At 39.4% G+C, this 13,252-nt stretch overlaps 1 protein-coding gene across 1 annotated transcript; it reads right to left on the bottom strand.

Moving 5' to 3' along the window:
* Positions 1 to 6,334: 6,334 nt before the first annotated feature.
* Positions 6,335 to 12,990, bottom strand: SLC25A3 (solute carrier family 25 (mitochondrial carrier; phosphate carrier), member 3). The gene is made up of 8 exons (XM_008572718.1): positions 12,876 to 12,990; positions 12,484 to 12,644; positions 10,748 to 10,869; positions 8,853 to 9,032; positions 8,193 to 8,374; positions 7,385 to 7,557; positions 6,763 to 6,873; positions 6,335 to 6,676 (listed from the first exon to the last, which is right to left on the bottom strand). Exons 2-8 carry the CDS (start codon positions 12,638 to 12,640, stop codon positions 6,516 to 6,518), a joined length of 1,086 nt encoding a protein of 361 aa, XP_008570940.1. The 5' UTR covers positions 12,641 to 12,644; positions 12,876 to 12,990; the 3' UTR covers positions 6,335 to 6,515.
* Between the last annotated feature and the right edge of the window lie 262 nt (positions 12,991 to 13,252).

The following is a 13,252-nucleotide window of genomic DNA, read 5'->3' as shown; positions in this document are numbered from 1 at the left end:
GGGGGGGGGGGGGGGGGGGGGGGGGGGGGGGGGGGGGGGGGGGGGGGGGGGGGGGGGGGGGGGGGGGGGGGGGGGGGGGGGGGGGGGGGGGGGGGGGAGAAAAGGGCAATCCCTTTGGTCCCCACCCTCTAGGGAAAGGAAAAACCTTTCGGGGTCCCGTGCAGCCACTGGAGACACCCAACAGATAGATAGATAGATTTATTATAGGAATTGGCTCACATGATTATGGAGGCCAGGAATTCCCATGATATGCATCTGCAAGCTGGAAAACCAAAAATCAGCACCACTGATATCTGAGGGCAGGAGAAAATGGATGTCCCAGATCAAACAGAAGTAAACTTTCCCCTCTTCTGGCTTTATGCTATATTCAGATCCTCAGTGGATTAGATGATATGCACCCACATAGATGAGAGTGACCTTCTTTATTCAGTCTGCCAATTTAAATACTAATCTCTTCTGGAAACACTCTCACAGACACACCCAGAAATAATGTTTTACCAGCTATCTGGACATCCCTTAGCCCAGTCAAGTTGACACATAAAATTAACCATCACATCTGGGCATAGACATGAAGGGAAGTATAGATTACTAAGAGGCACAAGGAAATTTTGATGGGTGAAGAATGTTTATTATCTGGATTGTGATGATGGTTTCACAGGTATATACATGTGTCAAAACTCATCAAATTGTATATTTTAAATATGTGTAGTTTATTAGACATCAATTATTTCTCAATAAATTTGTCCAAAAAAAGTACGATAAAATAACTTTTAAAAAAATAACCTACACAACGTTAGCCCCAGTTTCAAATGTCTAGCATGAAGGGTATCAAGATGCGTAGAGCTGGTTACCTCAAAATGAAGAGTTTATAAATTCTTACACCAGAGACACTCATCTCTAACCTTTGGGCTTCTTGCCATGGAAGAATTAGCTACATACTCTGGCTTCATTGACCTTTTCCAAACTATTGACCCAGAAATATATACCCTGTCTTTTTTGAAAAATTAAGTCATTATTACTAGAACCTTGTGTATTAGTCAGGGTTCTCCAGAGAAACAGAACCAATAGGATGTGTATGCATATACAAGTTACTTCAAAAAGTTCATGGAAAGTAGAATTAAAAGATAATATTTCTATGAACGTTTTGAAGTACCATCATATGTAGAGAGAAAGAGGAATATAGAGAGGGAGAGAGACTGAGATTTATTAAAGGAATTGGCTCATATTGATTACAGAGGATGGGAAGTCTAAAATCTGCAGGGTAGGCCATCAGGCTGGAGACCTAGGGAGGAGCCAATGTTGCAGTTCAAGTACAAAGGCCATCCATCTGCTAGCAGAATTCCTTCTTGCTAGGAGGAGGAGGTGGTGTGGAGGTGGATGGGGTCAGTCTTTGTTCTATTCAGGCTTTCAACTGATTGGATGGATGTGGATTGCCACCCACATTATGGAGGGCAATCTGCTTTACTCAAAGTCCACTGATTTAAATGTTAATCTCATCCAAAAAACACTCTAACAGAAACATCCAGAATAATGTTAGACCAAATATCTGGGCACCATGGCTCAGACAAGTTGAGACATAAAATTATCATACCTTGTCACTGTCTCTTCCTTTTAAAGAAGGCTATGGGATATAGCTTATTGATAAAACAGTTATCTCACCTCTGATCTGTCCCTGTTAATCTCTATCTAGTATTCAGACCCTCGGGTTATGACTACAGCTAGAACAGGTTGAACAGTTCAAGTGTTCCCTGATCTCACAGAACTCACAGTCAGCTGTAAGGGAGTTTAGATAGGACTCTGATTGCAAGAAACAGTAATCCATTCAAGCAAGCTTGTTTAAAGAAAATGTAGTGGGGAGGGTGTTCTTCCAGGTATCTCATGAGTATCCCAAGAAAAGAAATGTGGTATTACCAGTGCTCATGGAATCTGGACCCAGGTGGCCAGAGCCAATGGATGCAGAGCTCTCTCCTTCTTGGGGGCCATGTGGTCTCTAGGGTTGTTTCTGCTTCTCTCTCTAGATCTACCTCTCTGCCAACTTGCTTTATTTATACGTAATTTCTATTTCCTTATGAAATTAGCTTGTCCGAGGCCATCTTGGTCATTCCCCAGCCTCTCTCTGGCCTCTTTCTGCATTGTGAACCTTCACTTCACTTCACTTCTCATTTTAGAGCGCTCAGTCTCTAGTTTTCCAATTCCAAATTCCCAGGACACAGAAATCTGGCTAGTCCAGCCCATCATCTCAAGCAGTTCTGTGAGACATAGGTTACTGGCTAGACCATGAACTATCTGTTGTTAGATCAGAAGATCAACCTGGGAACAATTAGCTGAGGGCAGCAGGGTGGATATGGGGCAGAAATGAAACAAAACATGGACATTTAGACCAAATGAGATCCAGGCAGTTAAATTTCACTACAAGGAGGCATGGGTGATGCTTCCCAGGCAGTGCTGCTGCTCTCTACTTTGTCCTGTGGCTGCCTAAATTCTAGAGCTGGCACAAGCTTCTACTCTGAGGCATCTAATTTTCTTACCTATAAACTAGTAAAAATGATATCTACCTGTGGAAATGTTAAAGGACATAATATGAATATATGTAAAACATCTTACACAATACCTGGCACATAGCAGTGCTGAGTAAATGATAGCTATCACTGCTCAGTCTCTGAAGTACTTTCTAAACTCTCTAAGGTAATTAAGATCAGTCTGAGGGACTGAAGGGTCAAAGCAATATTCAAATCCATCCCTATCGCTTCCTAGCTGTGTGACCTTTGGCAAACTACTCAATCGCTCTCTGCCTGTTTCTTCAACTGTTGAATGAGAATATCTACTTTACAGGCTTAGAATAGTGATTTCATAAGATGATAACCACACCACAATCAGTACCTCAACATTAATAGGCACTGAATAACTAATAGACATTATCATTTTGATTAAATAGCTACTATTTTAATAGCTTTGTTCTAATTACAAAACTACTGTGTGCTCTATGCAGAAAATGTGGAAAACACAGAGATATTTAGAAAAAGCATAAGTCATCCTTACCATCCAACCATAGATAACTTCTCAAAATATCAGATGTTTGACATTTACCAAAAAAAGTCTGCATAGGAGAAATGAAAAGAGCATCCCCCAGCCAGCTGGAAGCCAGCTTTCATTGCAATTTTTAACACTATGTATGTACAATTAATATTAAAATATACAAAAAATAGAAATTAAAAAGGATGAGATAAAAATAAAGTAGGTATTCTAGTGTTTTCTTCTTCCTGTACCCCACTTTGCAGACTGATGCCTACATGCCACAGGCAACATTAGCTCTATGTAATAAAAAGTTATATAATATGGGACCATTTTTCGTAGGTAAACAGCTCTATACACTACAGAGAGAGCATCACTGCAGTACATCCTGCTGTGGCATTTGGTGTTCATAATACCCAAATGAAGCATAAACTATGTTCCAGGTAATCATTTTAATGACACATTTTAGAAAAACTTACATGAGAAATGTTTTTAAAATTTCGGCACTTGATAGTATAAATTCAGCTATATGAAAATTCACTTATGAGAAACATGTTTCCATCAGTGCCAGATAAATGAGGCACTCTTTTTATTTGACACTAATTCTTACTCATTATTGAAATAACGGTTCAGAAATCTGTCAATGTTCTGTGGTAGCTATGCTGAACTGGACTTTCTTGATGGAAGCCCCAAATCTAGAATGTCACTAGGTTAATGTCATGATTTTGTCTTCAAGTCATATAGCTTTTGTGGCAAATACAGGGCAATAAAAAACTTTGGATGTTTCCTAACAGTAGAAAATATAAAATTAATCACTTAATAACATACATGATCTTGAATGAGTGAGCCATCTTAGCTCTCTGTGGAGTGTTCCTGCTTATAACATCATTTAAAGTCTAACCAACTATGCAGTCAACAAAATCAGTAATAATTTCTGAGTAAAAGCTAGATATACTATATTTTCAGATGTTGATGATGACATGAGATTTAGCAGTTTTAACCTTGGTTGGTATCGCGGTGTTGAGATCATGGGTCTTGGAAAAATATTGCCTCTCACATGAATTATCCCCTATCTTCAAATCTTGCAATATACTGCATTCCACAGAGAAAGTCTGCTGTTTTTTACATCAAATCCTTATTCACAGTATTAGGTAGGAATTATGTCTTGTGTAGGAGACACATCCCCAAGGCTCTTTTACTCAGTATAGCAAGACTTTATTAAGTGTCTGTTACATGCATGGCACTTCAAAGTCTATAAAAACACACATGAAAACTTTGGAATAGCCGCCTTCCAGGAAACTTATCAGGTCACACTTTAATAACCAGGAGATTCACAAACTGTATCAAAGGTGAGGTTAACATCTCATGCACTTCTATGAACACTTCTGAGAATGTGAAGTCAGCCCTACAAGTCAGGGCTGGCTTGTAAAAGAAACAAATGGTTCAATAGATAATATCTGAGGTAAAAGCTGTTGAGACTGAGTTAGTCATGTATCACATCATTCTTTTAAACTTCAGGGAAGGCACAGCCCTACAAGTCAGGGCTGGCTTGTAAAAGAAACAAATGGTTCAATAGATAATATCTGAGGTAAGAGCTGTTGAGACTGAGTTAGTCATGTATCACATCATTCTTTTAAACTTCAGGGAAGGCACAGTGTTCAACCATGAACTACAGATTTCTCTAATTTTAAAATCAGACTTTGTTTCTTAACTGTGGCATCTGTGATTTTTAACATAATTATTCTGACATTTTACCTCATCAATAATACAAAGCATTTGCATAAACAATACGATTATACAATTCCTTATGCTAAAGAAGCAAAATATATCTCCTAATTTAGCAGCAAGACTGCCATGCATCAAACTTCACTAACATAGTGGACTTCTATCCCCAAAATCCTATCACAGAAATGTTAAACACTTTAAAATATGGTCAAAACATTTCATGAAGCTTTTACACAATGCAGATTTAGTTAAGCTGTTACTTCTTTTTCTGTTCAATTTTGTTGCACCTTTCACTAGGCATGAATAATTTATTTAAATCATGTTTTCTCAGTTTTCATCGCTCTGAGACAATGTGAATCAAGATATTTGATCCCTCTGGAAATTACTATGCAATGCTACTTTGTCCTTGAATTACAACATAATTCAATAAAACTAGCAATCTCATATACTTTTATTCCACTCGGTTCCACTTTATGGAATTGACATTTTATTAAACAAAATGTAAAAAAAAAAACCCCAATATGTACATTATTAAAATCTCTTTATTTTTGGTGAGAGTAAATTTAAAAATCTGAAATCAATGGGAATTTACAAAATTTTAAGTGGGGATCTTGTATTTTGAGGACAAAATGGCTTTATCTGTTAGAAATAGCATTGAAATCTCTCTATAGCAAGCAATTCTCAACAGCTTTATCACAGCCTTTTATCAATATCCACAAATAAAAACCTATTGCACCTCTTGAAAAAGCTTGAATTCTACAAGGTTGGCAATGGAAATGCCTCAGTGAAGACTGGCTGAACTGCATACCCTGAAGTTTTTTACATCTACAGTCTACTTTACAGTTGGCTGATTTCTGATCCCGCTACGTCTTCTTAGATTGTGACTGACTCTTCCCAGCAAGATGTGGAGTCTGTACTCCTTTTCACCAATCTATGATTTTTGTCTCTAGGACTTGCCACTATTGTAACCAAGAGTATGGTGGAAATGACGTTACGTGACTTGGAAGGTTAAGTCCTAAAAAAAGCTAGCTTCCACCTAGATCCATTGGATCCCTGAATTAACACCCAAGTCCAGTTGCCCTGAAGCATTCATGCTATAGAGCTGGTAGGATGAGCCACTAACAGGTTAAAAGCTTTGACAAAAGCTTCATAAGATCTACATAAAATCCAGAGCCAGAAGATTCCACCAGAGAGATACTGCTGAATCCCTGATCTACAGAAAGCTTATTTTATGCCATTAAATTTTAGATACTTTGTTACACAGCAATAACTAATGTACATTGCTGATGCTAAGTATCTTAGCGACCACTTGGTTGGGCTCAGAAGACCTTCCACTCCACCTTTTAACAGTTTGGTCCAAATTTGCACCTAACAACCCTTCCTTTCTCTCTGCAGCACAGGTAAAATTTAAGGTTGGAAACTTAAATAAGACAGGACGCATCTGGCTTCTAAATAAGTTTTTTACATCTATGGCTGGCCAGTACACCTGGAGTTTGGTGTTATAAGAACCACACTCTAACCAACTGAGCTAAATGGCAACTATTTCAGAGTTAAATCTTTAAAAAGCTACTTTTTAAAATAATTATCAAGTCACAAATCATGAACAGTTGGGTTTATTTCAACATTAAGTTTGAAATTCTTGCCTTAAACAAGAGTACTACAGTAATGATATCAGGAACAGGCAAATTTTCTACATTGTCAAATATATAAAAGTTCCTTTTGTACTTTCTTCAACACTGATCAACAAGCAGATTCAGTCCATATTTGCTGTGCTCTATCTACTGAGTTAACCCAAGCTTCTTCTTCAGAGACTCTGGCATCTCGGGTGGAGGAGGACGAGGGAGCCTGAAGTAGACCTTCACAGAGTCATAGATGAACCACTGTAGTGCAGTCAGAGTACCAATCATGATGATACGGGCAAAGAGTCCCTTCCATACACCTGGTTCAAATAAGAAATATAAATGAAAAAATGTAATATATCCAAGTGTTTGTTCTTTCTTTAGAGGAAAAAAGATATCACCCTACCTCTAAATCCAAGTCTTTTGAGGACCTGAGAAGCACTGCTACCTTTCTCTTTATTCAACACAGATACCACAGAATCAGCAGGGTGGGAAACAATTGCACAGAAGACTCCAGCTGAAAAATGTCAAGGGAAATGATCCAATATGGGGTTAGTTAAAAAAATTCACATCATTGCCAACAATCTTTTTTCATAACTTTAAATAAAACTTTAGTTCTATTAAAAAAAAAAATCAGATTTAGGGTGACACTAGTAAGTAAAGATATAAAGCAGTACACCCTATGTAAAATAGAACAATCCTTTAAAAGTTTTTATATTCCAACTTTAGTCAACACTTCCTCTTGTATTAAAAATTTATTCTTGATAAACCAAATTAAAAAATGGTGCAGCAGTGAGATCAATATGCCTAATAATGACATACCATAAAACAATCAGCAAACAATAAAACAATCCTTTTAGAAACTAATTAGCAAATATTTATGAATACTGAAGGGCAGGTATAATGTTATGGGAAGATAAAATTGCCTTTAAACCTTTGGAATATTTTTTCCTCACAAAAAGGGCCCAAAATGGAAATGACTATTTGTCCATAATTTCACAAACAAGTGTGTTCTAAATAATTCATACCTATGTAACCTGCCACAAATGTTACAACCAGCTGCTCTGGCTTTGTACATTCACTCCGGGGCTTAGGAACTACAAACTTGTACAATGCTTCAACAGTACGCTCAAAGCAGGCAAACTTCATCATGGTGTATGGTATCTGTCTCATCCAGAGAGGAGCAACCCCCTTGTAGAATCTAGGAAATCAGGAGACTTATTTTCAGTTGCACATATTCATCTAACAGAGATTTTCATCATTAACAGTAGTGTCCGCACACCAGTCAAGTCCTGATAGTAAAAAATGGCAGCATAACTGCATGTCATTTCTATCAGAACGTTTGACTAACATGCAGGTATATTTATCTCACATGCCAATGACTCAAGCACCTTTGACTATACAACCAAAAAGTTGCTGGATGTTTCTTTGACTTGAACCACAAGAAACAAGAAGTTTACAAGTAGAACTCAGTTCAAGATTCATCCACAAAGGTGGATCTAAGGAAGCATGTTTTGGCCTGATTACATAAAAATTCTTAACTGTGAATAGATTATAAAAATTTTAACAAGCCCTCTCCCAAAGTTAATTGTTCAGACCAAATAGCAAGTCATCTGTAGACTAACAAACGATCTTTACTTTAGGAAAAAAATTTAATACAGGGTTCAAACCATGAAACTTATCCTTGCCCCTAGAGTTCATGTTCTATACACAGGTAAACAGACATTAAATAACGTAGTAGTAAAAAACAAAAGTCTGGTGGGCTTAATGCTAAGAAATGAAGTTGCCTCAAAATGAGTATTTTTATACTATAAATGTAGGCAAGTGTTTACTTACGCTTTTAGGCCTTCTTCCTTATACATTTTGGGAGCTGCATCCCTCAAAGTGTTCGCATAACCTGGTTGGGTTTGAATTCGAACCTTAGTAGCTTCCATAGGAGCCAGGGCAATGTCAGCAAAGAATTCAGCACTGGCAGAGGCAGCCAAATATAGTGATGTGCGCCAGAGATACGCATTCTCCTAAAACATAAAACATAAGGAGAGACCTGAATTGCTGTTGCATTGGCAGTTTTCAATTTAAGTGACAATTCTAGGAAATAACTAAACTTCAGACACTTTTAAAGTATTCTTATCACAGAGTCCATTTATAACACACGAGACTGAATATATGTTGCCTCTCATAACCTCATTAACCAAATGCTTAATTATAGTACCATGTAAACACTATACAAAGGAATCCCAGAGCTAAAAAATTCAAAACCCAACTTACTTAGAAAGCAATATAATGTAATAAAAAGGGCACTGAAATCTAATGAAATACATTTTCTGTTTCTCATCCTGTCTCAGCCTTACGATTTGAGGCATGTTGCTCAATCTGGAACCATTTCCTCAGTTCTAAAACAAGGTGGGTCAGACAGGACATATCTAGGAACCTTTTTTTGGTCTTAAACTTTGAGTTAAACACTTAGGACTTCCAGTTTCAAAGTTAATTACATACCTCTCCAAGCATGTTGCTATACAAGACTTTAAATACTTCATAAAAGCCAAACTTGCAGAGCCCCTGCATAGAGTAGCCAATGAAAGTAGGAGCCCATCCTTTAGCCAAACCACGAACACCATCCTCTTTAAGTGTAACTGAGAATCCATTAAATATGCCCTTGTACTTTTGGGGGTCCACCTTTATTTAAAGAAGAAAAAAAATTAATAGAATGTACCAAAGAGCTAACACATCTCATAAATACTGAATTTCATTATTCTTAGTTTTCATTTTGGTTCTAAAATAAATTTCAGTAACTGCACAAAAGGAACAACAGTCCTTCCTTATTCAAGGTTTCACTTTCTGCAGTTTCAGTTACCCACAGTCAACTAAGGTCCGAAAATATTAAGATAGAGAGAACATTCACATAAGTTTTATTAAAATATAGTTATAATTGTACTAGTTTACTAGTTATTGTTAATCTCTTACTGTGCCTAGTTTATAAATTAAACTTTATCATAAGTATGTATGAACAGGAAAAAGTACAGTATATATAAGGTTCAATACTATCTGCAGTTTCAGGTACCATCCACTGGAACTTATCCTGCTTGGATGAGGGGGGAATACTGTACAAGATATCAGTTTATTATCTATGATTATCTTTATAAAGGAAACTTTAGTACATTAAGGCCTAGTTTTCTTTGAGTCAGACTTACCTCTTGGAGGGATAGTTAAAATTCCAACAAAAATACATAATAAAACTGACTCCTAAGAGATTTCTTACTACTACTACTACTAAAAAATTAGTTTTACAGCTATTTAAATCTGTATACCTAATATATGCTACTCCACTAAGTAGATTATACTATAAAGTTTTGTGAACATTAGACAAACTGAATACAAGTTAAAAAGGTACACCGATATAATGAGAATCTATCTTTTGACCTAAATAAATTTACTTAAATTCACTTCAAGAGACATGCATACAAAGTTTTAGTGAAGGTATCTCATATTCATTCTATTAACTAATGGGGAAAAAAAGCTTATCTCACTATTTCTGCCAGTGCTAGAAGGACTAGTATACATCACCTTCCTCTCCCTTCTAATATTTCACCTTCCTTTCTCTTTTAGGTTAGTAGACTTCTAATCCTGTTTGGGACAAATAAATTTTTGATGTTTTATTATTTTTGATTCAATATTGCTAATTGAAAGATATTCAGGGCCGGCCCAGTGGCGCACTGGAGTGTGCGCCGCTTGAGAGTGCGGCAGCGCTCCCGCCGAGGGTTCGGATCCCATGTGGAGACCAGTTCCTGCTCACTGGCTGAGCGCGGTGCGGGCGCAGCACCGAGGGTTGCGATCCCATTACCGGTCAGTAAAAAAGACAAAAAGGAAAAAAAAAAAAGAAAGATATTCAAATTACAAATTTTTATATAATAAATATACAAGAGGTTACGCCCAGAAAATGTTCATATTAAGATATTAAGAGCATTTTAAAGAAATCTACATGTGCTCTTTGCCTTGGTCTTATCAATAGACAAGGGACATGAAGTTACTTCACATAATACACAAAGACTGATTACCCACTCTAACATATAAGTGCTTGAAAAATGACTGGGGCATAAAGGACTATTAGGCCTTGAAGAGGAACTCTGGCTAGAACTGAACACCAGCAGAAAAGAGCCATCTACAGCCAGAGTCTAAGAGCAAACAATCTACCCACACTCTTGTTTTTAAAAAGGCATTCCTTGGATTTAAGACACTAAAATAAAGACCACAGCTTAAAGAAATGTAGGTTTGGTTTCCTACTGAAGTTTCTAGCAGTTGTGATTTCTTTAAAGTTTCCTCTTTTGTGAAGTCCTTTAAGGTTATTAAAATTAAGTCATATATACTTTCAATGTTGTCATCTCAATACAAACCTGCATACGGCATTTCACTAAATCCAGGGGAACGACAGCAGTGTGTGTCAGACCACAACTTAAGACCCCACCAAAGCCACACAGTGCATAAAACTTCATGGAGCCATATTCACAACTGTACTCTGTAATAAGATAAGACACACCATGCATTTTAATATAAAACCCATGTTACTAGTAGTCATCAACTTACCTCCTGGATAGTTAGGTTTCCACACAGCTTATTAGTAGATGACTACATCTTACAACTTAACAGCCATGCTTCAGTATGCTTTAGTCCAGCATGCAAAACAAACCTGCATTCTGCATTTAACCAGATCTAGAGGAACCAATGCTGTATGTGTTGTGCCACAGCTAATAATTCCTCCAAGTCCACAAAGGATAAAGAATCTGCCAGATCCATAGTCACAGCTATACTGCTCTGTTTGATTGAAAAAAAAAAAAAAATCAAGTAAGTATCTCTTCAGAGATGACTAAGGCCATGGGAATGAAAGAAAACTATGTTTCCCTGTGAAATAGTTCTATCACAGCTGAACAGCTTAGGCCATGGTTTAATGAAAATTCAATGAAAAAGATGATTTTCAACCTAGTTTAAATAAGAAGAAACTCACTACCAAAATCAGATCCTTTAAAAATTATGAGGTTCTATACCTTTGAGATACTAGCTATCTCTTACGTTAAAATTATGGCAAAATAACTTTTCTACATTAATGGCTTCTACAATTAAAATCAAACTTCAAATTATTAACCGCTGATAAGAGTACACTTCAGAGTACAAATCAAACACAGATCATTCAACATATAAAAAGCTTGCAAACACTTCAAAGTTTACCCCAGCTACTAACCAATATCATCCCCACTTATGAACCCCTTAACATAAAACTAGCTACACACAAATTCCCGCAAATACATTGAATACACAAATGTTAACTTCAACTTTTTAAACTGAAAGACAACGACAGTGTAAAGACTTTTTCATCAATACTAGAGATATAACAGAAGCACATTAACGACTTAAAAAGAAAACCTTTAGATTTTTACAGGCACATGTAGATAACATTCTCACGACTCCTACAATTCGGTTGTCAGGTTTCTCTGTATATACACTGCACTGGGATTTAAAACACACACAATTAAGTTAAAACTGAGCCCAACCACCATGAAGCCCAAGAGGTAAGACCAGAGGGATGCCCACCAAGAATCCCTCTCTATAGCCTATCTGGGGCTGCAAGCCGCTTCCTCCACCAGTCGCATTAACAGAGACCCAGTTATCTCATACACAACTAAGTGGAAGCTAATATAAAACTCAGGAAATACCTGAGGGAAGGAGGAGTATTTTTAAGAAAAATAAAGGCAAATCAAAGAACAAGTAATACAGTCACAACTGTGAGTGGACAGTGGTTAGGAAACTGACTTTACCCTATCCTTAGTCAGCTGACCAAGAGGGGTCACAGCGGAAAAGATAAGGAGCCAGTCACGGCTTCTACGCCCTCGCGGACACGGAGGTCACGAAGGGACGCTGGGCCTAGGCCCTTCCACGCCCTTGAGGGAAGGCCAAGGATCCGACACCGGACTAGGGTGGAAAGGACTGACACCTCAGAGGGAGCAACTGGGCGCCGTCCTAAGGTGCAGCGGGCCGGGCGCGTCCTTCCTCGTCCTCCAGGCCGGACCCAGGCCTCGAAGGCACAGCGGACCACGAGTGGACCTAACGACCGCATCGGGGCAGAGCCTGATCTCACCTTCCACGGCGGCGGCTGCCAGATTGCGGGAGCGGCGGGGCGGGCCCGGGGGCCCGGCGGGGCTGCGGCGGCGGTCCGCGAGGCCATCGTGCACCAGCTGCAGCTGTGGCGCGTTAAAGGGGTTCGCCCGCGCCAGGTGCGCCACGGACGAGAACATCTCCCTAGGGGGAGAAGGAGCAGCGGTTAGAGGAACCGGGCCGGTCAATGTCACCGGATCCCTGGGACCCCTATCCGGGCCTTCTTCCTTCCCGCCTCCGCGCCCTTGAGGAGGTCACAGCGGCCTTCCCAAGGGAGGCCGCGCCTGACCGGGCCTACAGCCAACGCAGCAGCCCCTCGGGGGCTCCGGGCTCTGCTCTCCGCACCCACCGTGGGGAAGGCTGAGCCACACTCACCCCCTAAGATGGCGAACACCCAACCACTCCCTTGGAAAGGTTGCAGCTCACAGAGGCCGAACGTCCTCCCGGAGCTCAGACCTGTGCCCTTCGCGCGTCGTCAGCGTGACTCACGCACACGTCACCACAGGCCCATTGGTGGAGAAGAGCGCCGTGGACGTAGCGTCATCGCGTTCTCCTAGCAACCTTATCCCCGCCCCCGCCCGGCCCAGCCTGTCCCGCCCGGCTTGTACGCAGGAGGGTTCGTTCTGCGCAGGCGCGCATTTCTTGCCGCGCTTCTGAGTGATATCGGGGTTGGGCTTGGACCTGTTCCTCTCTTTGTCCCTTCACCTTCAGGTGTCTGTCCTTGACGCCAGGGCTTCAGTTCTTTCCATTTA

This window comes from Galeopterus variegatus, unplaced genomic scaffold, assembly GCF_000696425.1.
Source record: "Galeopterus variegatus unplaced genomic scaffold, G_variegatus-3.0.2 Scaffold827, whole genome shotgun sequence".
In the NCBI taxonomy this organism is placed as follows: domain Eukaryota; kingdom Metazoa; phylum Chordata; class Mammalia; order Dermoptera; family Cynocephalidae; genus Galeopterus; species Galeopterus variegatus.
This window is presented reverse-complemented; position numbering and strand designations above follow the sequence as displayed.

What these genes read in the sequence shown, in the direction of transcription:
- SLC25A3 (XM_008572718.1), bottom strand. Translation starts at nt 12,640, where the DNA reads ATGTTCTCGTCCGTGGCGCACCTGGCGCGGGCGAACCCCTTTAACGCG. An exon ending in GGCAGCCGCCGCCGTGGAAG is followed by an intron (nt 10,870 to 12,483) that starts GTGAGATCAGGC and finishes ATCTTATTACAG; the next exon opens with AGTACAGTTGTGAATATGGC. An exon ending in CAAAAGACTTGGATTTAGAG is followed by an intron (nt 6,677 to 6,762) that starts GTAGGGTGATAT and finishes TATTTGAACCAG; the next exon opens with GTGTATGGAAGGGACTCTTT.